This window comes from Paroedura picta, chromosome 12 (assembly GCF_049243985.1).
Source record: "Paroedura picta isolate Pp20150507F chromosome 12, Ppicta_v3.0, whole genome shotgun sequence".
In the NCBI taxonomy this organism is placed as follows: domain Eukaryota; kingdom Metazoa; phylum Chordata; class Lepidosauria; order Squamata; family Gekkonidae; genus Paroedura; species Paroedura picta.
The window spans coordinates 12,859,118-12,886,927 of NC_135380.1; the positions used below are offsets into that span (position 1 = coordinate 12,859,118).

The 27,810-nt window shown below is 46.3% G+C and overlaps 1 protein-coding gene across 4 annotated transcripts in view; it reads left to right on the plus strand.

Moving 5' to 3' along the window:
• The window catches only part of SLC37A2 (solute carrier family 37 member 2), a 38,709-nt gene extending 11,282 nt beyond the window's left edge, over positions 1–27,427 (plus strand). Inside the window, exons 4-20 of one of the 4 annotated variants that reach the window (XR_013225829.1) lie at positions 762–840; positions 2,261–2,396; positions 6,492–6,568; positions 9,999–10,165; positions 11,716–11,753; positions 12,563–12,727; positions 13,287–13,377; positions 14,713–14,775; positions 15,910–15,995; positions 16,856–16,904; positions 17,784–17,857; positions 20,139–20,217; positions 21,004–21,101; positions 22,016–22,080; positions 22,869–22,922; positions 25,366–25,416; positions 27,046–27,427. Coding sequence is in view for 3 of the 4 variants with exons in the window: in XM_077305607.1 (XP_077161722.1) it covers positions 762–840; positions 2,261–2,396; positions 6,492–6,568; positions 9,999–10,165; positions 11,716–11,753; positions 12,563–12,727; positions 13,287–13,377; positions 14,713–14,775; positions 15,910–15,995; positions 16,856–16,904; positions 17,784–17,857; positions 20,139–20,217; positions 21,004–21,101; positions 22,016–22,080; positions 22,869–22,914 (1,313 nt within the window). In the remaining variant the exon portion in view is untranslated. The remainder of the gene's footprint in view (positions 1–761; positions 841–2,260; positions 2,397–6,491; positions 6,569–9,998; positions 10,166–11,715; positions 11,754–12,562; positions 12,728–13,286; positions 13,378–14,712; positions 14,776–15,909; positions 15,996–16,855; positions 16,905–17,783; positions 17,858–20,138; positions 20,218–21,003; positions 21,102–22,015; positions 22,081–22,868; positions 22,923–25,365; positions 25,417–27,045) is intronic. The other 3 variants (XM_077305607.1, XM_077305608.1, XM_077305609.1) reach the window with 3 other exon arrangements.
• The last annotated feature ends 383 nt before the right edge of the window (positions 27,428–27,810 follow it).

Here is a 27,810-nt window from a genome sequence, read left to right on the forward strand (position 1 = left end):
CCAGTTTAACTTGCCCTTGCTTAGAGCTTGTAAGCAAACCTGACTCTACCATAGTCAGTACTTGGATGGAAGACCAACAAGGAAGGCAACGGCAAGCCAGCTCGGCTCGTCTGCTGCCTGAAATGCCCCACGGAATGGAGTTGACGGGAGTTGGTTGCAACCCAATGGCATCTTCTTTTCCGTCAAGCTGTCGTTGCACCCACGGGAAAGGTTGCAGGGGTGCTGCTTGAACTCGGGGCCCACCCACTTTCCAAGAACTCAAGAAGCTTCAGCGGCCTCTTCCTAGAAGTTGTTCATAAGGTCTTTGGTCTCAGTTAATTAATATTTAATAACAGAAACCGAACGCCTTGCGGGTCACGAGTTTACTCCGACATGATTAACGGCCTTACTTATCGTGCCCTCGGATGTTTGCGGTGTGGCGATGAGCCTCATTAGCAGATTGGCCAGCGGTTGCTCCCCCTCCCGCTTAGGCCTCAGCTGATTGGGAACCATTAAGCAGCACAATTTATCATCCCTACAGCACTTTATTGGCGTTCAGATGTGCCCTGCAGACTTTGGATCCCGCCTTATGTTCCCGCGAAGAGGCTAGGGAGGGGGAAACTGGTTTTGCCAATTTCGCCTCTGTGGCTGTAGACCTCCGATCCCCCTTTGTGCTGTTCTTGGGGTCTCTCTTCCCCCAGGAGCAGCATTTTGAGCCTCCGCAAAGAGGCATACCTCCCATATCCTGAGCATCACCTGTACTGTTTCTTTGTTTTTTCCAGATCAGGACAACTATAAGGAACTCTTTGGGGCCGTGGATAATGCCTTCCTGGTCGCCTATGCTATAGGAATGTATATCAGGTATGGACCTAAAGTACAGGAAAGAAAAGAACACCAGTCTGCAGAATGATAAAACTGGGCATTAAATAGTGGGAGATCGGTGAGTGACGGTGTTTAAAGGGGGGGCTTTGTGTTTAGAGTAAGGTGACCAGATTGTCCCGCTTTTGGAGGGACATCTGGGGGCACCGGTCAAATTGTACTTATGTTAAAATTAAAAAATATATATTACAATACTATTTTTGCATTCTATGAAAATTTTTGTTGCTCCATATAGACCAAATTTTAATCAAGTACCCCCCCCCTCCGGTCAATGGTGTCCCGCTTTACCAATGTTACAATCTGGTCACCTTAGTTTAGAGGCTGTGAACAGACAACACTGAGAGGCCCTCAATGCTCATGTTTTGCCTGTGAGCTTTTGGAGGCCTCTTCTTGGCCTCTTTAAGAGTCAGAAGGCTGAGCCAAGAAAGACAGTCATGAGATGGAGCTTTGTGTTTCTCATGTTCCAAATTGTATTGCCTCTGTCCATGATATTCACCATTGGACTTGGTTTCCCTTCACGCGTCGTCTCAAGCATAACTGAGCAGTGTGGCCGTTTGTTGCGGAGCCTCGGTGAGCTTGGTGGGCCATAGTGAGAACCCTAAAATAATCCCAGAGGTGCTCTTAGAACAAATCCATCAGGTTTGATGACTTCGGCATATTAGATCAGGAGGCAGCCCCACTGGAAGGCAGTCAAGCCACCCCACCAAAACTGCATTTATAAAACAGCAGTCGGATAAGAAATCTGCTAATGGAGGGCTTGAGATGTCAGACGGCTTGTTGCTTAAATGATGGATTCTGTTTACTAAGGCTAAAGGAAGCCCATGTCGGGCTCTCTTCTCGCCTAAGTAGTTATTAATGATCCCCACTAGGTTATTTCCAAGGCAGTGTGTATGCAGGAACACAGAGAAATAAAGATTTAACAGTTTAGCAGAGACTTTGTGACTATAAAGATATTCATAGGAGGGAGATGGGGAAATAAGTGGTGAATTATGACTTGAAATCTCAGATGCTGAAGGGGTGGCTGGACGAGATTTCCGGATAGGGAGTTTCAAGGGCCCGCAGAACTGTTTGCCCTTCCTAACAAGGAGCAAAGCCTCAGAATCTGTTGTGTAAAAATTGCCACAATCATTATCCAAAATAAGTTTGTGGCAGTAGGTTTAGGGCAGGCAGAATGAACTCCACCTCCATGTATTGGTTGGTTAACCAGATGGTGAGGTCCCAGACCCTGCATCCCCAGGCTCCGCCCCCTAATCCCCAGAAATTTCCCAGTTCAGGTGTGGCAGCCCTGAACCATGTTTGCCTGGAACCATGTTTGCCTGTTGCATTCGTTCTGCCTGGAAGTTGACTTTTGATGAGAACCAACTGCTAAGTTTAATGCTGCTTCTTCCTCCTCTTTATACAGTGGGATTTTCGGCGAACGCCTCCCTTTGCGATACTATCTCTCTGGAGGGATGCTGTTGAGTGGATTATTCACGGCCTTATTTGGACTGGGATACTACTGGCAAATCCATTACCTTTGGTACTTTGTGATCATACAGGTATGGAAATTCCTTGTGGCTGATTCATGCCCACAGGGGAAATGCTCGTGAGAATCTTCTTGTGAGTCACATGGTCCATTAGCTAAGGGGGGAATGGTTACTGGACACCTCTAGGTCTTTTAGCTCTTAAAATAATACATTCTGGAGCTCAAGACTATTTCATGAGTCACGTCCCTAACTTTGTGCTTCAGTTTTCTCATCCATACAATGCCCAGAGGATTTGACTTATAGGGATTGTGCTGTGGACAGAATAGGCCTGTGTGTGCCATCAGGTCTCAGCAAGGGGCTTTCAAGTCAAGTGAGAAGCAGAGGTGGCTTCCCAAGGTCGTCCTCTGCACAGTTTTCCTTGGTGGTCTCCCATCTAAATACCAACCCTGAACAGCTTCCAAGGTCAGGCTATAGCATTCCATTTCATATCCTGGGTCAACAGAAGACCATATTCCTAAAACAAAGGTGCTTGGTGGTCCTGGACAGCTTGGTCTGGGATCCAGATAATCAGTTCCCCTGCTCTGACCTTCCTTCGTCATTGGCTTCTGCTGTTCCCTTTGCCTCCTGATGGGAAAATTCATTTTTGATGTCAGCGGTCACATGTGCAGTGAGGCTGGGCAAACAGAAGCTAGATATAATTAGCCCCTGGAAAAGAGAAGGATGCAGTAACTGTTTCCAGCCTAGCTGTATCAGTCTAAAAGAGAAAACCTTAGTCAAATAAGAGGTTATTGAGTCTGAGGCAGGAATTATTAGATAGGATGCTTCTGTTTTTGGTCTGAGTGCCACAGTCACAAGTTTATAACCATCTATGATTCAATGAGCTTCTGCCATAGTATTGTGCTGTTTTTGAGTAAGCAGGTGGGTTCTGTTTGAACTAGGCCTTTTCCCATTTGGGTGTTCTCTCCTTTTTTATTATTGCAGGATTATATCTCACTACTCAAGGCTCATTGAATTTGCAACATTTTAAAATATAATTTTAATATATGCAACTCTTTCTAATATGGGTCGCCAGAAGTCAGCTGTTGGTACTCCACACACCCATCCAACTCTGCATAAGATTGCAGTGCTAGTCAGTTAATTGGTTAAAGCTCACATGCTGAACAGTTTAGAAAGCAGTCCTAAGCTCTTTAAGCATACCTACTCAGATGTATGTCTTGTTTTGTTTAATGGGTCTTTCTCCCAGGAAAGTGTTGCTAGGATAGCCCTGTTAGGTTACTTTAATTGGGGACAGCTTAGTGGCTGTTTTTTTTTTAAGTCCTTTCAGAGCCACACACAACGGCCTCAAAATGTAAACAAATCCTTCTGTTTGCACCTCCCCAGTTGAAATGTGCCCCGTTAATTAACCAACCAATAACACCAGTACAGGCGTAGTCAAACTGCGGCCCTCCAGATGTCCATGGACTACAATTCCCATGAGCCCCTGCCAGCGAATGGCAGAGATTCATGGGAATTGTAGTCCATGGACATCTGGAGGGCCGCAGTTTGACTACCCCTGATAGAACATGCAACCCTGCAAATAACCTCTTCAGCCCTTTGACGAATATTTGTATTTTCACCCAGCTCTTGCTACGACCTGCGTCCTTGGATAACTCCAATGAGTCATCCTGTAATGAGCTCCCTAGTTTTATATTGTTGTGTTGCAATGGTGTGGGCTTGGCCTTGCTGCCTCTGAACATGAAACCAGTGGCAGATCCTTATCAGCAAGTGGGGCTGGCACAGTCCTTGTGTTTGAAAATTCCCACCAATCCAAAAGCCTTCTGAGGCTAGGATTAAAGTGTTCAGAGGAGGGTGGGCTCTTTTGCCTTCACTGATAGAGACAGCTGGACTCTGACCAAAGAATAACCATTCTAGGGCATAGCCTTGGGTATTGCGTTAGAGCAGTCATTTGCAAATAGATTGCTTTGTCTGGACAGTAAGATTCAGTTGTGCATGCTTGCTATAGAGCAGGGGTGCCAAATTGTGGCTCTCCAGATGTCCATGGACTACAATTACCATGATCCCCCACCAGCAGCTGGTGGGGGATCATGATAATTATAGACCATGGACATCTGGAGAGCCACAATTTGGCCACCCCTGCTACAGAGCAACAATAAGGGTAGATGAGCCCAGGAGAATATTGTCCTTGGCGTTCTTCCTGTATCCAATCCCCTCGATCTATTGCAAAGCCAATATGATTACAGCATTTTGAACATTTTGTGATGTCTTTCATTGACATCATGGAACTCAGAGCCGTGTCCACGGTGTTTCTAGGAACTTCACCTCACCCAAGTTGCTGCATAACGAGTAACTGTGGTTAATCACTACCATCTGCACCAACCGTGAACGTAAATAAAGTTTCAGTCCAATGCACCTTTAAAACCAAAAGTGTTTATTCAAGGTATAACCTTTCATGTGCAGAGCACACTTCTTCAGGTATAACAATATGGAAATTATCAGTTCATAATATTGGCAGAGGGTGAGCAGTAAATCAGTAAAATTGGAGACTGATGGGCAGATGTCTCCTTCTCTGAAGGAGACCAATGGTACATCATGGCAGGGTCTCAGTTAATTACTCTCAGCATTCTACAATCAGGGGTGCATCTGCCCATCAGCCTCCAAGTCTGACATATTTATTTCATTCACTATATTTCCCTCCCTCCCAGCACTCAAGCCAAACAAATGGTAACCATATAACCTAAGCTAGTTATTCCTGTTTAGTCCTTGAATGTGCCAAACAACTTCATTGTGCTGTAGGTTGATTTACTGTTCTCCCTCTACATATATGTACAGTCCGGTAAATTTCAATTTCATTGTAGGTGAAGAAGCATGCATGCACACAACAACTTATACCCTGAAAAATACTTTGTTGATCTCAAAGGTGCAACTGGACTCAAACTTTGACCTGTAGCTTCAAACCACCATGGCTACCTACTTGAACAGAAACGTGTCTATGGGTTTCCTCCATCTGGAATAGCTTCTCAAGTCATCACAGCCATTATGTTGTGTAATCACACTGCTATTTTGGTTGCTAGTTGGGTCAGGAGCCTCCTTGCTTATCTGGTCTGCTTCCGTCACTGGAAATTGCTTTGGTGAAAACTCCACCTTACCTCCCACACTTACATGGATCTGGTTTCCAAACTGGCTTTGGGAAGGAGGTCAGGTTCATCAACCCAGATTTCCCTCGTGGGGAAATTTGGAGCAGAATCCCTTGTGTCATGCAAACAGGCTATAATAGCCGCCAAGCAGGAAACAGGTATCCTTGGCTCACCTGGCTGGTGAGTAATAGGAAGCCTTTTGTGTGCACATGTGTGGATTTGTTTGGGGTGTCCGTGGCCCTTAAGCAAGGCCCACTTAGAATGGGAGAGGTAGCTACCCGTTCTGTCCTTGATAAGAGTCAGTATTGAAACCGATTCAGATGTGTGTGGCCTGGATGTGATTTAGTTATTTTTATTAAGAAATTCGAAACAAAGCAAGATAAAAGTTCAGAATAAAAGAAAAGGAAACATATTAATGAAACTTGTGAGTTTCTTGATAAGAAAGATATATACAATTCTCATCTTAATGCTTAATCCAAGATTGTAATATGATTACTTACTCTAAAATTATTACAAGATTGTAACAGAAGATCTTTCATTTCTGTTACCTAAAAAACCCCTCTCCTTAATTATCAAGGCTAATTCTCTCCCCTTAAACCTCAAAGCCATAAATCATCATTTCATTTTTCCCTCCTTTTCACACAAAAAGTCAATAAGGAGTTTCCAGCTAGCAATGAATTATGCCTTTTCTCTAATCGAAAAAGTGAGCTTAGCCATCTCTGCAAATTCCGGCATCTTCAACAACTGTTCCTCTACTGTGAACATTAGCAAAGTCTTCCATTTCTGGACATATAATAGTCTTGCTGCTGCCTGGATGTGATTTAGACTGCACTTTGCAGTTCTTTTGGGGGGAAAGGCAGAGATAACAATTGGGGGCCTACAGGCAGCCTGTGGGGGAAGGAATTGGGGGGGGTGAAGACAGCTGGTCCTGGGAATGTGCCACCGAAATGAAACAGGTCTACAAGGCAATGTAGCATCGCACACCAGTGCAGCCTCACAGCCCGTTATCTTTTCTTGCTCTCCCCTCTGCTAGGTCTGCAATGGTCTGGTGCAAACAACCGGCTGGCCGTCCGTCGTGACCTGTGTCGGCAACTGGTTCGGGAAGGGGAAGTGAGTCTGTTTTGATCGTCTTGCGTTTCTCAAGCATCGGTTGCTTCACCCTCAGTTCTGGAGGAAGAGCCTGATTGATTTCCTTGCTGAAATGGGAAGCTTAGCCAGAGGCAGACGTGGGCCCGGGGTCTAATTCATTATGTGGCACCACCGAGATTCATAGTTAGAAATCTGAGGATGGGAGGAAGGGAGGGAGATGAAGGGTGCGTCAACAGGGGGTGGGTTGGGGCTGAATTAATGCATATCAAACAGAACCCAGGAGGAAGTAGATGCGAGGCTTACCCAGTATGGATGTCCTCTGTACAATACAATTATATGGCTTACCGTATTTGCCGGCGTATAAGACGACTGGGCGTATAAGATGACCCCCCAACATTTCCACTCAAAATACAGTACTATGGGCCACTATGGACAGCTATGTCTATCCCAACTGAAATGCACCCGGCGTATAGGACGACCCCCCCCCCACTTGGAGGCATGTTTTTCAGGGGGGGAAAGTAGTCTTATACGCCAGCAAATACTGTTAATGTACTGTACTGGAATGTTTATGGACAAAGGTTGCCACCGCAGCATAGATCGATTTCGCTTGGTACTATCTGCACTGACTGGCAAAGCTCACTCCCCATGCTGGCTGGCAAAATCCCTTTGACCTGGAGATGCTCACCTTCAAGCGTGTGTCCTTTGTCACACAAAATCTGTGCTCTGCTTATGCAGCGATAACCTCTCCTAGATTTAAGCAGCCACAGGAGGCCCTCACCTGCAGGCCTTCAGCCTTTGAAATGCAGTGCATCTCTTGAGGCCATTTTCTGGGCCATCTTGTAAAATCTTCATTCAAGTATGCATGCTCAGCAGGAGACAGGTGACAGGTGACAGGTAGGGATGTGTATCTGGATCTTCCTGAGTCAAAAATATAACCAAAAATAACTTATTGATATTTTCCGGGTATATTTTGGCATCCTGAAACTATCCAGAATTTTTTAGGAAAACTGCAGAATAAACTGGGAAAATCTTGGATATTTTTGGGAACTAGGAAGGAGAAGAAGAGTTGATTTTTATACCTTGCTTTTCATTGCCCAAAGGATTCTCAGAGCAGTTAACAATCCCCTTCCCTTTCTTTCCTCACTACAGACACATGGTGAGGTGGGTGGAGTTGAGAGAGCCCTGACAGAACTGCTCTATGAGAACAGCTCTAACAGGACTGTGACTAGCCCAAGATTACCCAGCTGGCTGCATGTAGGGGAGCAGAGATTCAAACCAGGCTCTCCAAATTAGAAACTGCCATTCTTAACCCCTATATCAAGTTTGTTTTCAGGAAGATCAGGAAATCAGCTGTGAGACTGGGAAACTACCCCCTATCAGCTGTTGGCCCCACTGCTGTGTCTTCAGTCCATTTAAACTAGCCTGGTCCAAAAGGGCTGCAGGAAAAATGGGGGAAACAATTGTGTTTTGAGGCTTTGGTGCTCTTTGGTGGTCTCCTCTGCATCCATCTCAGTTCTACTGGACCCAGAAAAAAATTGGGATTTCTAAAGAATTCTGGGTCCAAATATTTTGTTGGTACTGGCATCTGGGATTTTTCGGAAAGCCTGAAATGGTTTTGGGTGCAGTAGACCTGAACTGGGGGGGGGGACACGGGGGGGGGGGAAGAGAGTGATTTCACATCCCTAGTGACTGTGCCTGCAGCTTCCTTCTCATCCTGTGCAACTTCCCTTTGCGGTAGATAAAAGCACCACCAAATTCCCTTGACAGCTTCTTCCTTTCAGCTCCAGCAGAGAGCAGAAACTGCCAGACAGACTCTCTTGATCCACTTGCCATGCTTCCGCAGTCTCCCTCCTTTCCCAGGGAAGGGAACGTGCAGTTGGGTACCCTGAGCTTCTGCCTGTGCACAGCTCCAGCTGGTGTGCTTGTGCGATTGACAGCATATGAGGAAGGGGAGAGAAGATGGAGGATAAGTCTATCCATGGCTACTAGCCATCATGACCAAAGGGGGCCTCTGCGTTCAGAGGCGGCCAACCTCCGAATCCCTGTGCCAGAAGGTAACATCAGGGGAAGTCTTCGGCCTCTAGGCCCGGTGGTTGGACCTCCAGAGGAACCAGTTGGCCACTATATGAGACAGGATGCCGAACAAGACGGACCACTGGTCTGATCCAGCAGGGAGGTCCTTCTCATGCGCTTGTTCACTCAAATGAAAGAGCTCATTCTCAGCTTCCCTCTCCTCACTGCATGCAAAGTCACCACCATCAACCCCTGGTCTGGGCCCCAAGTTCACAAATGCACAGAACAGATTTTATTTTTAAAACAGGAAGGAAGGAAAGGGGAAAAAATGACTAAACAGGAAGGCGGGATGAAGAAAGTAAGGGGAGGAAAGGGGGTGGAAACGTAGTTCCCATCACTCTGGTTTTTTTCCCCTCTCCACTGCACCAAATGTGTCCAATTTCATATCAGGAGAAACTCCACCAGCCTGTCAAGCTGCTGACCACCAACGTAAGCTGTGCTCTCTACTTCAGTAGCTTTCTTCTCTCCAGCCTTCATGGCTCAGGTTGTGTGCTACAGCTGGATCTTATCTGTCCTCCAAGAAGCCCCATCAGGGTGACTCATACCATCGTAGCTGTTGGCAATCACTACATTTATACTCTGCCTTTCTTCCCACTGGGAACCCAAAATGTCTTGCATCGTTTCCTCCTCCCAGTTTATCCACACAACAACTCAGTGAGGTAGGGTAAGCTGAGATCACGTGGCTGGCCCACGGCCGCCCAGCAATAGGTCATGCCAAAATGGGCTTGCTCACCACAGCTTGTGTTGACGTGGTTGGATTTCCTGTTGGCACTGCCTGTCGGCGGTGGCAGAAATTGCCCTGGCACCAGGGACTGTGGCTTGGAGCCAGCAGGGCTAAGAAAACAGGAAAGAAAACCAGACAATCAGCTCTTCATCATGGTTCTTCTATCCTGAAGCACGAACCATGGAGGGGGCTGTGAACGAAGGGTGATGCAGACCATGGGTGGTTAGAACAGCCTTGCTCAACTTCTTCACCATTGAGAAACCCCTGAAACATTCTTCCAGCTTCGAGAAACCCCAGAAGGGGCGCGATTGGCCAGAATATGGTTGAGAAGCATAGCTGTGGACACGCCCACCCGGGGCCCCTCCAGGCCCACCATTGGCCATTGGGTGTGGGGGCAATTCAGCATGATCATAAACGGTCACACCATTGGATAAATATTTAACACATTTAAAGAATATATGAAAAATTAATCAACTCCCACCCATTCGGGAAGCCCTTCCAGGGCCTTCAAAGAAACCCTGAGTTTCATGAAACCCTGGTTGAGTTGGGTTAGAAGGATGCCTGACGTGTCCCTCTGATTAACCCCCTTGCCTGGTTCAGGTTTCTGTTCTTCGCAACAGCTCACTGAATGCTTTCTGTCCTTTCTCTCGCCAGACGGGGCCTGATCATGGGCATCTGGAACTCACACACCTCCGTCGGGAACATCCTGGGGTCCTTGATCGCAGGCATCTGGGTTTCCCAGGCATGGGGCTTGTCGTTCATCGTCCCTGGGATCATCATTGCTGCTATGGGAGTCATCTCCTTCTTGTTCCTCATTGAATGTGAGTGTTGCCCCTCAGCCTGGGTGCTTTGGCTGCAGTCCCAAATGTACTTTGCCTGGACGTAAATCCTACTGGGGATCCGTGGAAGTTGCTTTGATCCAGAATATTTTGGAAAATCGCTACCTATGGGTGCTTCCTCATTTAAAGCAGGGCAGTTAAAGGTACTCTAACAGTGGAAAATATTAAAAGGGTGTCCCGATGCATGTTTATTAGTATAGTGGGAGATTCTAAGCTACATTAATGGGCTAAAGGGGGATACAGGAACAGAGGACTGATAAATCCCAAATGCAAGGGGTGGGCAGGCATAGAGTGATCCTTCACTTTTCCAAATTGCTCATAACTTCAGAATTAGCCCTAGTGTTGTGGGTGTTGGAGGAATCATTGCTGTCCTCATGCAACAGAAAAGAGCAGCAGCCCAGAAGCACCTCAAAGACTAACAGGATTCATGGCAGCTTTTGTGAGTCACTGTTTACTTCTTCAGTGACTCACAAAAGCTCCGCCCCTGCCACAAATCTTGTTAGTCTTTAAGCTGCTCCTGGACTCTTGCTCTTTTCTACCGCTACACACAGATTAACACGGCTACTTGGGATGCCCTTTTGGTCCAGAGTGTGGAGACCAAAGATTACTTGAGTTTTTGTAAAGTTCCCGTTTGCGAAAGGAGAAGGGAAGCCTGGCCTTTTCCACAGAGATTTCGTATTCCGACAAAGAGACGTGGCCATCTAGTGAGGAAAAGTGGCATTGCTCCTTTGGGGCTTCATCAGACGCATGAGTCGATTCAAGTTTTGTCTCTTGAGAACATCTCTACTCAGCCTGTCCAGAGAGCACTCAAGGCAGGTGAAACAGAAGTCTTCTTCACAGTTGCCAAAGAGGGAATTTTGACAGACTTTTCTAATATCTGGAGTATCGTTGCTTAAGTACCCACCCCCACCTGTATTTACTTCCTCCATCGCTCCTTTTTGCAGCTAAATTAAATGTCACCCTTTGCACCTCTTGATTTCGGCAGATTTTTGGCTCTGTTGTTTTCAGTTTCTTTGTTTATACCATAATTAATGTATCTAATGAAGTGGCCTCCATTCCTCAGAAAACTCAAGCTGCAATGAAACTGTTAGAAGTGTCAGAAATCACTTTTTTCTCCTTTTCGCCTTAGCACTCTCAGTGCATGGCACCCATGTGCAATCAATGCTTTGGAGTACGGTTTGGGCTTTGCCCCTGGAACCACTGATGAAGTCTACTTGACTGGCCCCTGTTCACAAAATATCTGCTGCAGCTTGATTTCAGTCACACAGTGTAATGTGGTGGCTGCTGCCAAAGCAATGTTTTTAAAAATCTGCACAGCCAATCAGATGTCCAGTGGCCAATAAGAAGCCTTCCTGAGCAAAAGCCCCCTTGGCCTCACCCACTTTCTCAAAGCCCTTGGCTAGCACCAACAAGTGACCCTTGAACCCTGGGGTTCACAATTCCTGAGTTGCAGACTGCAAAACATTCAAGCTCGTAGCTGATTTTTCCAAGACTGTGGCCTCTTTCCATAACATGGTCTCCCTCTCTTTCAGATCCGGAAGATGTTGATTGCAGCCCTCCTCTTCACCACGTAAGTCTCACATCTCTGTTTTTCTTTAACACTGAACAGAGGTTTCATCTTCCTTACTGGGTGGAGAGAGGTGTCCTTCTTTAAAAGAGAATTGAGCTCCCTGCCGCACTCCTAACCACTACACCCAACTGGCTTTCTTTTATCTTTATCTTTATAGGACTTATAATCTGGTGATTCGGGTTTGATTCCCTGCTCCCCCACATGCAGCCAGCTGGGTGACCTTGGGCTCGCTACAGCACTGATAAAGCTGTTCTGATTGAGCAGTAATATCAGGGCTCTCTCAGCCTCACCTCTCAGGGCTCTCTCAGCCTCACCTCCCTCACAGGGTGTCTGTTGTGGGGAGAGGAAAGGGAAGAGGATTGTAAGCTGCTTTGAGACTCCTTCGGGTAGAGAAAAGCGGCATATAAGAACCAACTCTTCTTCTTCTTCAGTAATCTCAGGGCTCTCTCAGCCTCACCTCCCTCACAGAGTGTCTGTTGTGGGGAGAGGAAAGGGGAGGTGACTGTAAGCCGCTTTGAGACTCCTTCGGAGAGAGAAAAGCGGCATATAAGAACCAACACTTTTTCTAGTCATTGGCCAGGTTGCCATTTTGAACCCTTCTCCTCCTTCTTCTTCTTTATACTGGGCTCAGTGAAATGATGGCCTTGAGGGTCGTTACTGGATAGGAGTGAGAGAAGAGTCATGACTGAGAAAGGAAGGTCAGGACTATCGGTGGCTGGCTTCCTTCCAGAGTTCTGCAGAAACGGAGGCGGGTCTATTTCTCAGGGTGCCTGGATCCAGATAATCTGAGACGTTTGATACTTTTGCAGGCCAGTTCAGAGGAGAAAGGCCTCGAGGCAGAAAACTCTATCAGTGATGGGAGCCTGAATGTGTCAAGCCACAGCAGAGAAAACATCATTGTTGCAGTAGAAGGTACAAAAGAATCAACAGAGGGACCCGAAGCCATCAGTTTCATTGGCGCTCTCCGGATACCTGTAAGTACTGCCCCATCATGGCCATGCACTCGTGTTCCACAGAGACAGTATGATACAGTGGTTAAGAGTGGTGAATTCTAACCTGGAGAACTGGGGTTTGATTCCTCACTGTTCCGTGTGAATCCTGCTGGGTGGCCTTGGGCCAGTCACAGTTCTCTCCGAACACTCCCAGCCCCACCTGCCGCACAAGGTGGGATGTGATTGTCAGCTGCTTTGAGGCTCCTTAAGGTAGAGAACAGTAGGATATAAAAACATACTCTATGCCATTTAATGATCCATTGCCCCCATCTCAAGCCTGGTAGGAAGGGGGGAAATGCTAGCGCTTCAGTGGAAGTGGCATTGTAGATTAGAAAAGCAATGATGGGGGGAAATTACCCCTTCCCCGTGTTGCTGCCCCAAGAAAACTGGTGATCACAAGTGGCCACGTTTGAGTAAAAGAAAGTATAGTTTGAGGTCCAGCATCTCCAGTATGGCTTGCCTCTTATGCTCTTCAAATGGCTCTGTGTAGTGGTCGGTGTCTTCCTTTTCCCACCTCTTTTTCTTGTCTTTCCTTTGTCAGGGAGTCGTGGAGTTCTCCTTTTGCCTCCTGTTTGCCAAACTGGTCAGCTACACGTTCCTCTACTGGCTGCCTCTTTACATCGTGAATGTCGGTGAGTTGCTCCAGCACGTCGAGATCCCAACTGGGGATTTCTCTTCACCACCCCAGAAGGTGGCCTCAGCCTCCGTGCTTTCCTGAAGGCCAGGCCTTCTGTGGTTCCCTGAAGGGCAGCTGCTGTGTAGATTCCTGCTCCCAAGGAGTCTGTAGTCTTTCTCAGCCAAGTTGACAATTCTGGATCCCTGGCAGCTTCTATAAATGTTTAGGGACAATCCGAAGCAGGTCTATTCCGAATCCTACTTGGGCGTATCTGATGGGGCTTACTCCCAGGAAAGAGCCCTTGGGATTGCTCTGTTAGTCTTTTAGGTGCCACAAGACTCCTTTTTTGGAAATGCCTATGGATTGACATGACTGCCTCTTTGGAAGCATTACAATAAAAATGCATTGATATTAAAAAGTTGGGTCGCTGTGCAAACTTGAAGGTCCATAGCCTTCTGCCAAAGGGCCACATTGAGGAGGAGACTGGAGGATGCTTTTGATGGATCATCTCTCCCTCTTCATTGCCTTGGGCCCACAAATAACAAATATCACCACCTGATCACTGCACCATCTACACACACTTGTCTTGGTGGTGGCTAGTGCCATCAAGTCACAGCTGACACCATAGGTCAGCCTTTTTTAACCTTTTGACCATGTTAGGAGGCTCTGAAATATTTTTCAGGCTTTCAGGAGTTCCAGGACCAGACCAGAAGTGATGTCAGGTGGCTGCAACTGAGGAAGGAGAATGGAGGTAGTTTGAGGCAGAAGTAGGCATCCACGCTCCACTCCCTTTCCTAGGCTTAGTAACCATGCAAGAACACCACCTCTAGGTCAATGGAAGTGGCCAGACCTCTGCTTCCACAGAAATGCTGGCCATAGCTTGTGGCCAAGTCCATTAAAGCAGGATAAAGGGGAAAGACTGGGGAGGCCCTTGGGAGCTCTCACGGAGCCCCAGATGTCAGGGAACCCTGGCTGGGAATCCCTCCCATTGGGTTTTCAAGGCAAGAGATGTTCCGAGTTGGTTGGCCACCGCCTGCCTCTGCGAAGCAACCCTGATATTCCTCCCACCCAAGTATGAGCTCAGGCCAACCTTGCTTAGCTTCTCAGCAGACCAGGCTAGCCTGAGCCATCCAGGTCGGATTGGGCTGGCTACGCACCATAATTTTGAGGACCCACTAGCAGGGTAACTCCACTCTGCTTTCGCCTTCCTCAACTTAACCTGCAAGAGTCTCGCTTCAGTTAGCGCTGAATAAGTTTGCATTTTGTTTTTCATGTTTGGTATGTAAACATATTCTAGAGGTTTTCCTAAGTTTTGGACTGGGCCCGCTTAGCTTTCTCTCTGTCTTTGCAGCTCATTTCAGCGCGAAAAAGGCTGGAGACATGTCCACTCTCTTTGACGTTGGCGGCATTGTTGGTATGTTGCACGGATTTTCACTCACCCTCTTCCCATGTTTCTGTGCCAGGATCTAGGGAAGTGACAGGTTTCTTATAGCTCCAGGGGGGAGGGGCTCTTTGAATTTGTAGTCAACTCTGGGGACAAGCATAATCAAACCGAAAAGACAGCCGACCCCCTTCCCCTGGCTCCAGCCCTGTGAATTGTTTAAAAAAAAACACTTTCCATTATGCATGGAAAGAATATGTGATTCTGCTGCTCTGTCTTATGCATGTGGGAGTCTTCCTATGCTCTGTCTGCGCATAGGAATCCATGGTGAATCCATGGCCATTAAGAAGGGACATGCATCATTTATCTGTGTCCGCTACAAACCTCGTAATACGGATGGATGGATGCTGGTCCCTTCTTTTGCATACAACCTCACGAGTCATGAATGTCCATTTTATTTTTTGCTGGATCGTGGTAATGGGCTTGCAGCCCAGCCTAATCCCCCCTGGAATCATGGATCCCAGTCAAGTGCTCCCACTCTCACTGCCATGCATGGGCTCTACCTCTACCGGACCCCCACACTGCCCTATACGTAATGAACCCCAGAGACAGTCCAGGAAAGAGATAGGTCATGTTGGGTGAGGAAAGGAATTCCTTCTTCAGACAGTTGCATTCACACTGGCTTGAAATGCAGCACACTATGTCCTTTCTGCTGGAACTTTCACTGCCTCCAGGTCCACAACATCCCAGTGGAACGGAGACAAGACTTAAATTCAGGATTAGCTGAAATGTCAGGACTAGCAAAAGGAAGGTGTAACTAACAGCTGGGATTCACTGCATGGTGGGGAGACGACCGTTTAGCCACGATGTCACTAAGAACGGGTTTTTCAAATGGAGTATACATCTGCCGCTGTTAGTGAAATGGAACCTCCTTGTTCATAAGCAGTATACCTTTGCTGCTCCTGGTTGTTGCTTACAAGAGTTGAGAAACAACAAGAAATGCCCATCTCCATTAGGTTTGCTTGCGAACGACCTGGAGCATCTGGTTGTCCGCTGCAGGAAACAAATTATTAGGCTCGACTGAGCTTGGCCTGATCCTGCAAGGCAGAGGTTAGATTCTCAACTCTTCCCAGGCTATGGAATGTGAACTGTGCTTTTGCCATGCAGGTGGCATCCTAGCGGGTCTTATCTCTGACTACACTGGCGGCAGGGCTACCACGTGCTGCGTGATGCTCATTTTGGCGGCACCCATGGTGAGTATCCTAAGCTCACAAGCTGTAGACTCTTTTATTTCCTTTTGGTATTCTAGCAGCTCCTGTTTGTGGTCCATAGGCTGAGCCTAATGGCACTGGAAGAAGGAGGGGAACCAGCCAAGAATTATACAAAAAAAACAGATACCTCTTTTGCGTTTTATTGATGCACAGAAATGTCACAGCAGTCATCTTAAAAAAAAAATCCTTTTTCCTTTTTTTCTTTTTGCGCAAATACTTGCATTCAGAATAATCATTTAAAAATCTCTGCCCAATTGACTACTTAGTTAAGGATGTAGATGCCATAGGCTGGGCTGATTCCACAGACCTCACTGCCCCCTTTAAAACCAGACTTGAAGGAACAGCCATTACTCGATCACCTTTGGCGAGTGAGAATTGCATCCAGATGACTGAGCCGTGGAAGTGTAGGTGTCCTTTTCACTTCTCGGGCCATCGATGCAAGACTGGGCAGGCAGGCTAGGAAACCTTTGTGGACTTGTCTGCCAGGGAGCTTTTTAGCCATGCAAAGCCCCTCCACATGGGTTATGGTATGCAAGTTGTAGAGGCTGTTTTAGAAATCGAAGAAACCTCTCGGAGTTTTCCTTTGCATCCCAGTGAAAGAGCCAGAGATCTACAGGGGGCTTGATTATGTAATTACTATTAACTATTAATTAATTCCTAATTATTTTATTTAGATGCCGTTTTTACGTGCCATTAAAGGTTTTTTGAATTTGAATTACAGCAGCATTTGGTATAGAATGGTAAAGATCCATGTACTGCGAAGTAATTATCATGTTCTGCGCAGGAAAAGGGAGAATGAAATTATTCAGATGTGGAAATTCTTACTCAATTTTCTCTTTCAGTTATACCTGTACAACTACATTGGCCAAAATGGACTTGCTACATCTGTAGGTAAGGCTGCATCATTTTCCAGAATTTTCTACCCTCCAGCCATGCTCGCCTGATTAGAAGCCGCCGTGCTTAACCACTACACCCTGCTGGCTCTCTACACTCTAAAACCCTACAGCCAATGGAAAATGTGGATACGAGGAGAAAACCAGCACAGACAATGTACACTGAACCCCACCTCAGCTTTGTGTGTATTAGCATGGCCTAGGAGGCTGAGTGCCTTGTCTTTCTTCCCTTGGGCCTCAGCCCACTTGCACCTAGATCCTCCTCCTCAGTCTTCACTCCTTTGGTGACTTAAGGAGGCATGAGGGAATCTCCCTCAGCCTTTGAGATCTAGCCCCCTCCCAGCAAATGTCATAGTTCCCGTCCTTTCCTCCTCTCTCTCCCATGAGGCAAGTGACTCTTTTTAGCCAAGAGATGCACCCTCTTGTCTTGGCACTGTGGCTGCAGGTCTCACCAGCCTTCCTTGGCAGTTCACACATCAGCATCTCTGTTGCTGCGGCATTGGCAGCAGCCTTTTCCACACCTGGGAGAGAGAGACAGACACAGAGCTGCCCCAAACTGCACACCAGCACTGCATCCCTCCTACAAACCAGCCCTCATTACCTGCTATGCCTCCTGCTGCGAAGAGAGAGAGATCTGCACCTCCTGGTGTCCCCTGCGTCCTAGCGCCCATTGTATTCCTGGTTGCAGTGGGCTTTCTGGCTAGTAACAACGATAATTTTTAAAACCTTGGTAGCAAACTCTGCTCAGCAGCAGGAACTCACAATCCTTCTGTTAATCATACAGTGGGGATACAAGAGTGGGTTCGCCAGTGTTCTGAACCCCAAGATAATGTAATCCTTGCATTGCATCACTGATGGCTTCTCCTTTGCTTTGCAGTGATGTTAATTATCTGCGGAGGCCTGGTCAATGGGCCTTATGCACTCATCACGACAGCTGTGTCAGCTGACTTGGTAAGAATCTCAGCCACCTGACTTGATATTGATTTATTTCTGAAATGACTATTTCGCCTTGTCTCAGGGGAGTAGCGACAGTGGTTTGACTCGGTACATAGCGGCCTCATAAATATTCACATATTAAGCAAACCTCCTGCCACTTGGAGCACTTCCTAACTGCCTTTCCTGAACTTGACCTGGTTCCTTTATGGGCTCACAGACAGCACAGTGGCTTACTTCTTTGGGCAAGGGTAGGAAATTCTTTCCACAGAACGTAAACATGACGCCTTGGCTGAGAGCTCCCCAGAAGGAAGAGAACTCTTGGCTGGAGCTTGGCTTTCCAAACTCTGAGAGGCTTTCAAGTCACCTGGCACAAAGCAGTTATACATCCACAAGGTACTCTGGAATGTTTTTCTGGCTGAAAAATTCTCCCATAGGCAAGTCCGCTTTCATGGCAATTGCTTGTGTTCAAAAATCTTTAGTCAGGGCTAGGCCAAAGTGCAAAGGTTTCTGGCTTGGTTGGGTCAATCAATTCAACTGTTTGTCACTGGGCCCTCTTCAAGGAGAATATTTGCCCTCTGTAACCTTTCTCCCTGTTGCATTATGTGACTGAGTGGAAGATCACACGCCGTAGAAGGGGTTCTTTGTCTGGGAAACAAGCTCTTGTGACTGTGTCTCCTTGTGGACTGGATCCGTTGCCAGCCCTGGTGAAACTTTATACTGTGGGGGGTCAGTGCTGGGACAGGGCCTCTTTGGTGGCAGCCCCAAAATGATGGAATGACCTCTTTTCTGAATCATAATTGGCTCCTTCCTGGTGATTTTCAGAAAGGCTGCTAAAAACCTATTCATTCCACTGAGCTTTGGCTTGACTTTAGAATGACTCTTTGCCTGTTTTAAGTTCTGTGCTGATAAGGTATATTTTGTTCTTTATCACCATTGATGATTTTTAATATTTCTTGGTGCCCTCTTGAGGACTCTGGTCTTTGATAGAAATGGGATGGAAATGCCTTAAGTCTTCTGCATGATGAAGGCCTGAGGGTCAGTCTTCGAAATCTCCAATTCAAGTCTCTCAAGTAGCCAAAGTTAGGAAATACCTTTTACTTCTGAGACATTAGAGGGCTGCTGCAAGTCAGAACTGAGTTAGGTGGACCAATAATCTGGCTCAGAATATGTTGAGGAGAGGATCCGGGGTTCACGCCTTTCCTTGTTGTCATTTTGCCCCCTGTATAGAGGGAAACACGAGGCTCAGTTAGTTAAACATGGAATCTCTTGCTAAGAATCCCAGGACAGTGCAATAGGGTTGCTGGGGGGATGGATTTAGATTGGAACTTATCAGTATAATCCTACAACTGGGTAGGTAACAGAGCTCATCCCTAAGGAGCAGGGTTGCCAGCTCCAGGTTGGGAAAAACTTGGAGACTTTGGGGGTGGAGCCTGCAGAGGGTGCAGTATGAAGAAGGGAGGGACTTCAATGGGGGTATAATGCCTTACAGCCCACCTTCTAAGAGGCCATTTTCTCCAAGGGAAATGATTTCTGTTGCCTGGGGATGAGCTGAAATTCCAGGAGATCCCCAGGTACTACCTGGAGGCTGGCATCCCAAATAAGGTGTTTGGAGGGACAAGTGCTTATTGCTAAGTGGGAAAAATCTGTCCTGATTGGCCATAGTTATTTTATTTATTTATGATTAAATTGATAGACTGCCGCTCTCGGCCCAGCCGGCTCGTGGTGGTTCATCTTAGAATAAAATCCACATTGAAACCCCAATACAATACACAATACAATTTCCAATATAGTTGTTGTTGTTGTTGTTGTTGTTACTATTATTATGGCAGCAACAATCAATAACTAGTCTCCCTTGCAGACCCTCAACTCTACCGCTCACAGTCATGGTGGCATTGGCTGACCCCATTATAATGATTCCCCACCCTGATTGACCCCCATATATAAACACACAGTAGCAGGCAATATCTATCCCAGTTCACTGATCATTCGTGACCCCTTTTGCTCTCCCGGATGTGCCTGCCCTTCACTCTCTTAGGCTCGCTACAGTTCTGATCTCGTTGTTCGGACTGGAGCTTTCTTCTGAAATGCTGCTTTGGAGTGTTCAAATCCACAGGCTGAAAACTTGTTCTGCAGGAAGAACTGGGTCTCTAAAGATGGGACTGGGGTTTGTTTATTTGTTATCATATCAGTATGACCGCTCCATATTTGCACCACATTTATTGGAAGGAGAACCCCCCAGAAGTCATGACGTACATTTCTTCTTCATAACTTGTTTTGTTTCATTCCTCCACCGCAGGGCACTCACGAATGCCTCCAAGGAAATGCAAAGGCCCTCTCCACCGTTACAGCTATCATCGATGGGACAGGATCTGTAGGTCAGTACTTAGAGCTCGTAGGAGAGAGATGAAGCCTAATCCACTTTTTGTTATGAGACATGTGAGAACTTCCTGTTCTCTCCCCCCACATGATGAGAATTGGCCCATAAACATACGCGTGAGAACCACTTCTATTGGTCATTTGTGCCAACACTGTCAATGACTGTAGGAACAGGATCTCTTTGCTCGGAGATGCTGGTAGACAGGCAAGGGCATAGCTATCAGCCTTGCATATTTCACTGGAGCTTCCCCAGGACATCTGTTCATTATCTATTAGCCATAGAAGAGTATCCCATATGTGTCTTTCTCCAACATCTCATGAGCATGGGTTATCTGTGCCACCTTTGCACTTGGTACAGAGGGAAGGAGCCTGGCCTTCAACATTTTGGCTCTGGCCGGGTGGAATGCCAGTTGAGATCTGGGCCCTGACAGAGCTACCAAAGTTCCACAGGGCCTTCCATCAGGCCTATGGGTGAGACCATGGTGGCCTAGAATCCAGTTGGGCCTCCCCTTTCCCTTTTCCTCTCCCTCCTCCCCTTTCTGAGTACCCCCCTTTCTGGAGATCCACCAACAAATGGCCAGCCTGAAGGTGAGGAGAGATGGGTAAGGGTGTGAAGGTACTGCTGTTAGGGTTTTTATGCTGGTTTTATTGATATTGATGATGTTTTGGTGTTGGTTGTTTCATGTTGTGAACCGCCCTGAGCCCATCAATGGGGAGGGGTGGTATACAATAATTTTTTTTTAACTATCTCAGTCTGACTTCAGTCTTGGGTGCTTGATCTGCAGGCGCTGCTCTCGGACCCCTGCTGGCAGGGCTGATCTCTCAATCCGGTTGGGACAACGTCTTCTACATGTTGATGACAGCCGACGTGCTGGCTTGTCTGGTGAGTTCCTTTTGCGGAAATTTCTCGTTTCTCCAGGTATCCAAAAGTTGTAGCCTTAAGCAAAGCTACGTCCTTCTAAGGTTGCTCTGATGCCGGCAAGCACTTGTCCCAATAAGCTTTGTTTAAACCAGGGGTAGTCATTCGCTGGCAGGGGGCTCCTGGGAATTGTAGTCCATGGACATCTGGAGGGCCGCAGTTTGACTACCCCTGGTTTAAACTCACATGCCAACTGGATATTGACACGGTTGGTTGCTTTCTCACATGCACCCCCTCACTCTATGATCTTCCGACCTTGACGACACAGATAACTTTGCAGAACGAGCAAGGTTCAATTCCCCAGGATGGCCTAATGTGGGCACCTGGATGAACTGGAGTTCATTTGTTGCACCCAAACTGGGATTCTAAACTGCAGTTTAGTCCCAGTTTAGAATCCCAGTTTGTATGAAGTAAACCAGCTCCAGGTCACTAAGGGATCCACATTCAGATGTCGTGGCCAATCAAAGCGTGATGAAGCTAGGGAGATCTCCAGATGTGAAGAAGGAAGGAAGTGGGGAGAACAAGGGACAAGTACAAGCAGAGCAACAAACTGGGATCCACACCCAGCATCAGCTTGTGTGGAGTTTCAGAGGAGCCTGTCTTGATGCTTGCATGCAACCTTTGCAAGCTGAGGAATGACTCAGTTTTTTGGATTTAAACGGTGGAGCTTTGAGAAATGCTGAACCTGCCCTGCACCAACTTTAGAAAGGAAACCTTGACTTCTATTGACTTTTATCCCTGAGCTGTTGCTCTAGTCAAAAACAGTTTTTCTACTTGGAAAGAAATGTTGGGTCAACCATAATCCGAAACATCACACACGGACATAGACTCGACAAAAAAGCTCAGTTGTTAATTTTAAGATTGTCTTCCTTTCCCAGCTCCTTTCACGCGTGGTATACAAAGAGATACGAGGATGGTGCGGCTGCTACACAAGAAAGAGAGGGTAGGTATGGACAGAACCCAGAGATTTGAAAGTACTGTTGTGGGCGGTGTTCGTGATGGTTTGTTGGTGTCTTTAAAATGTCTCAAATTGCTTCAACTTCCAAGTCGGACAGCCTGGCTATGAATGATTCCATGTCAGATTCACTTCACACAGGCACTACTTGAGTATGTATGAAGATAACAAATCACGCGCCACCGTCTTAGACCGTCTTAGACTTACTTGCTAAGTATGGCTCAGAAATTCCTGAATGACCACTTCAGTTGGGACTTTTGGTCACATAAACCAAAAGATGGCCTGCATGGCCCCTTCCAACTCTATGATTCTATGATAAACCAGGTTTTTAAGGGGCTCAAATGGAAACCAGTGTAAAAAATTTCCCGGTTTTGTACTATCTGTGCTTAAACAAAATTGCTTGTGTTTCTGGGTAACATTTATTCATTCAGAGCTTTCTTCTGAGCTATTCCAACAGTAATTCTTCCCATGAGCCAGCTACTTTTGTAGACTCCTTGGCGTCAGGAATTAAAAAGTAGCTTGTCTAGGAGACCAGGGACAGCATCCTGATAATGCACGTAAGGTGCAGAGATCCAGGTTTGCCAGAGGCACTGTATCTGCAGCCCTATCAGGAAACAGTATATTCAGAGTAATATTGAGCAACAAGTATATCAAAGAACTCTGCACAACTTTGGCCATGGTATAACAAACTCAGATTTCTTCCTCTGAACCCCACCCCCTGCAATGTCTCCTTAACCAGTACTAACAATAATCTTCTTCTCAATATGCCTTTATAGTTTTTGTGTGAAACTAACTCACCCAGTAACATTGGATACAAAATAGTTTGCACTGTGAGTATGGATGGGCCTTATACCATATCCCTTCCCACTGAAATGAGGAAGTCTGCAAATTCAGTGTGTGATTTTTTTCCCCTCCTGATCTCTCTTCCCTATGGCATCTGTCAGGTTATCATGCACAATGAGTCCCAGAGCATAGCAGCCAAGCACGCAATTTTGTGCGTGCAGGAAAACTGTTCCCAGTGAAAAGGGAAAAGGATATATCAAAACCTACTTGGACGTATCTGGTTTATTTCACTGATGTTCTTATGGCCCTGGAACTAAGGAAAGATGTGTTCTGTATCCAATCCCCTTGCCAAAAACTGTCTTCATTCTAATGGATTGGACAGCTAATTCTTAATGGGTGGATTGGACACAGTTGTAACCCCTAAGGATTTGAATCTACAAGTACTGTGACACATTCCCCAACCATTTGATCACATCACTTGTGGGTGGATTGGCCAGGTGTTAATTTCCTTCTGCTCTCCAATTTGAACTAGGATATACTCTGTACCGCCAGAGAACTGTATTTCAGAGAAGCAGCACTAATTTATCAGAGACTAATTTGTCATTTAGAGGAGGGCAGGGAAAGGTTCCTGTTGGTAGCAGAGAACCTGCAATAATGGGATTAAACTACATGTAGAACGATATCGGCTAGATATCAGGGGGTGGAATTCACAGTCAGAGTAGCTCAGCAGTGGAATCAGCTGCCTAAGGAGGTGGTATGCTCCCCCTTCAAACAGCAGCTGAACAGATACTTATCCCGGATGCTTTAGGCTGATCCTGCATTGAACAGAGGGTTGGTCTAGATGGCCCGTGTGACCCTTCCAACTCTAGGATTCTATGATTTTAAGACCTGTTTCTGAAATGCATATTGGCAATAGATCCGAGACCAAGCCAATGGCCTTGTTTTGCTTTCATTTTTTTAAGCGTCAAACTTTTCTGGGCAATATTCAGAGCTGGTGTATGCATTTGTGAAATTTCCAAGTTGTTTTTTGTCGTGCTGTTGTCCTTTTTCTTTTTGTCCTCGTAGCCCTTTGCACCTTTTGCTGTCAGCCATATTGACCCTAGTGATTTTGTTAGGGAGGGTCTATGGTCTATGCCATGACGTCCCATAAAAAAATCTTCAAGGTCGCCATTGCCAGTGGAGTTCAAAAGTTGTGGGGCAGTGCAGAAACAATATGAATGTTGAGCAACCCAGACATGTTTTCTGATCATTTCTCTGGCTCAATCAAATGTGCAATATCAAAAGCCAGTGTTAACACTGGATAGGATTCAGCACAACTTTTGTTGATTGTTTTTTGTTTGGTTGGTTGGTTTTTTATTAGATTTGTAGGCTGCCCCTCTCTGACAACAGTCTCTAAGTAGTTAACAACATTTAAACACCCATACATAAAAATTAAAAACCATTAACAATTAAAACTAAATTACTAATTGGAAGAATGCATACATAAATATTTAAAACCATTAACAATTAAAGCTAAATTACTAATTAGAAGAATGCTTTGCCATTACCACCAAGAAACCTGGGGCCAGCATGTTCCTGGTGTAATTTATTGCCCAGATTCAGATGGGGGGGGAACCCATTCTGATATCACTAAGCGCTAGCAATCTTGATCTCAGAAGACCCCCAGCACAATCACGCTTGAGGCGTGGCTCCCCAAGATGCCTCCCTACCTTTCCTAATGCTCCTTGGATAATTACTTCTGGATCTGCTACTAATCAAAACACTTTCCAATGAAAAAATGACATGCCAATCATCGCTGTGCAGAGAAATCCTTGTTGTGGGCCTTTGTCGGTGGTCCTGTATCATGGCTATCTGGGTGTGGGTTAACAAATCAGCCACCAAGAGTTTTTGATTTTTGTAAGCGAACCCAATGAAGACGTTCATTTTAAAACAGCAGTTCTCCAGATTGGATTTCCGAGAGAGAGAGAGAGAGAGAGAGAGAGAGAGAGAGAGAGAGAGAGAAGAAGAAGAACCAGAGAGAGAGAAGGGAGATAATCTACTTCATCCCGGTTTTATGTTAGCTCTGCTTTCCCTCTCGGTCTATTGGCTAAGTTGTCATCATTCTGGCTATCGTGTACAGAGAGGCTCCAGTACTCTCAGCTCAGGAGAGCTCTCCATGTCAACACTTTTGAAATGTCAACTAAACACCTCAGGGAATGCATCCCCCTCTCAAAAAGAATGTTTAGTGAAAGAAATACCCATGAACTTAACGGCATTAGCATTTTTCTGTCCATAGCACAGAAGCAGACTATGCATTGAAGCAGGAAAACGTTGAATTTGAAATGAGATGCAATTCCTGAGAGGCATAGGACATCTCCTTAAGGTCTGAGAACTGCTGTTTTAAAAAGCAAAGCTTTGCCAAACAGTGCAAACCATTGTTTCTTGATTACTTAGACTCTCCCCACACCACCTCAAAGACCCTGGTACACTGTATGTTGATTGTATTTGCAGGTCATTAAACTTCACTTTTTGAATAGACATGTTCTGGGGCCAGAAGTTACGGTAAGTTCACATTTCGGCCTCAAGGCCCTGGTGCCACTTGATAGGTCTCCTGCTATGTGGTGTCTTTGGTTCTGGTGGGAAAGGACCTAACACCTTCTTGGACTTCTGCAAGCTCCACTGAGAGGGGTCGTGCTCAGATCTCTGGTGGTGGAGTTTTGAGGACATAGAAGATGCCAAGGGAATGTTACAGCTACAATTCTTGGACTTTGGTGTTGTTCTCTCATTTGCTCATCTGCAGTTCTGTGGTTTGATAAGGGGGATACGAACATCAAAACTTTTGACTTACTTTTTTCCTGTCTTTACTTGAATGCCAACCTTGGAATGCAGGGGTGATTTGGTGGTGGTGTACAGCTTTCATCAGGATACCCAGGGCAGGACTCTCAAGTTTGCCAGGAAGATGTCTTGCATTATACCTGTTGAAATAAAGGAAATTAGTGCAGGAATACTGATGATATTCCCTCTGACTCCCAGCTTGCAAACTTGAAAACAACCGAAGCACAGAAGTCAAGAAACAGGAAATAGAATAGTGGCTGAAATATCATGGCTTCTGGTTTCTTGTGAGTTCTGATCAGGGCACCTGTTCCAAAATATTATAAAGTTCCAATATCTGATGAAGAAAAGCCATCCCCTGGGGCCATGGTCTTCAGCCCATAATTCAGGGCCATCAAGGGTCCCATCTGCTGGGTTAGAAGCCCGTAAAGAATGACTGTTTGGACCCCAAAATTAATCCTTAGCCAACAAAGGATCCTCAGAATAACTATAAACAGCTTTTACAAATTTTCCAGAGGGGAAAGCGTAGAAGGGAGGGACCATGAAATAGCCAAGGATGTTGCTGTAGCCCAGTTTAACTCCAGGACTCCCTATTCAAAAGAGAAATGACCCTGAATGTAAGAAGATTCCCCCCTCTCAATGTTATACATTGGGGTGGCCAAACTGTGGCTCTTCAGATGTCCATGGACTATAATTATCATGAGCCCTTGTCAGCATGCTCCAGCAGGGGCTCATGGGAATTGTAGTCCACGGCCAATCTGTGAAGGCACAGTTTGGCCACCCGTTATATATATACACACACCCACAATTATTGGTGGTAGAATGTGCTGTCAAGCTCAGCTGACATGACAATCCTCTAGGGCAGGGGTAGTCAACCTGTGGTCCTCCAGATGTTCATGGACTACAATTCCCATGAGCCCCTGCCAGCGTTTGCTGGCAGGGGCTCATGGGAATTGTAGTCCATGAACATCTGGAGGACCACAGGTTGACTACCCCTGCTCTAGGGCAAGGGTGGCCAAACTGTGGCCCTCCAGATGTCCATGGACTACAATTACATTCCACCCAGGACATTATAACTAGCTCTTCTACATGACTGACCTGACAAATTCAAATGGCGTCTACAGCATCATTCACAAAAGGGCTCAGAGATGCTATCTGAATTACACAGGGAGCTGTAGCTGCCACCCCAACTTAGACATCTTCCAGATCTCTCCTTTTCTCTCTCTTTCTTGCTATCTCTCGGCTAAAACCATGATTGAATGTGGTTAAATGTGACCATAGAGAGAAAAGGCAGTAACCCTTGCCTGTGGTCAGATGTACTTTCTGGTGAAGTTCTAACCGATCTTTCTGGTCTTGCAGCTTTAAGGAATTTTGACCCAACTCCTGAAGCCAGAGGAGCCTGAAAACACAACAGGGCAAGCTTTCCAGGGAGGGTCAGGTTTCGTTGGCCCTTAAAACTCCAAGACAGGAGAAATGAACAAAGCTGAAGCCGAGCAGATGCCAGAAACAAACAGGACTCTCTTGGAAACACCAGCCGAGCTCGTCACCAGCCGCACTTGTTTTTTAAACGGGAGGAAGCATAACTGAGTGTCTACACAATCAAAGGCAAAAAGGAACACATGTTTGGGGAGGGATCCATGCTGCATCTTGAGGTCTCTGTTTTGTAGCGACTGCAAGTTGCACTTCTTTTTGTTATTTTTTATATTATTATTATTAAAATTGGTGCTGAGCCAGTGAAGAATTGGGTGCTTCTTTTCCATCAGCTGTGTGGAAGCAAAAAGCCAAGTGTCCTCACAGCAGGAGCTTTTCATTTTAGAAGCCCTGGGCCGCATGCACTGGGATCTGGAGTTTCCATTCTACGGAAGCAGCAGCCATTTCCCGAAGGAGCTTCAGGATGCCAATCTGGTTATCCCACGGTGGCTTTCAAGCCTGGCATTTTAAGTTGGGGACCCCAGCTTAAGGTCTCATCATGTCCTGAAAGTATAAGGCAGGGGTAGTCAAACTGCGGCCCTCCAGATGCCCGTGGACTACAATTCCCAGGAGCCCCTGCCAGCAAATGCTGGCAGGGGCTCCTGGGAATTGTAGTCCATGGACATCTGGAGGGCCTCAGTTTGACTACCCCTG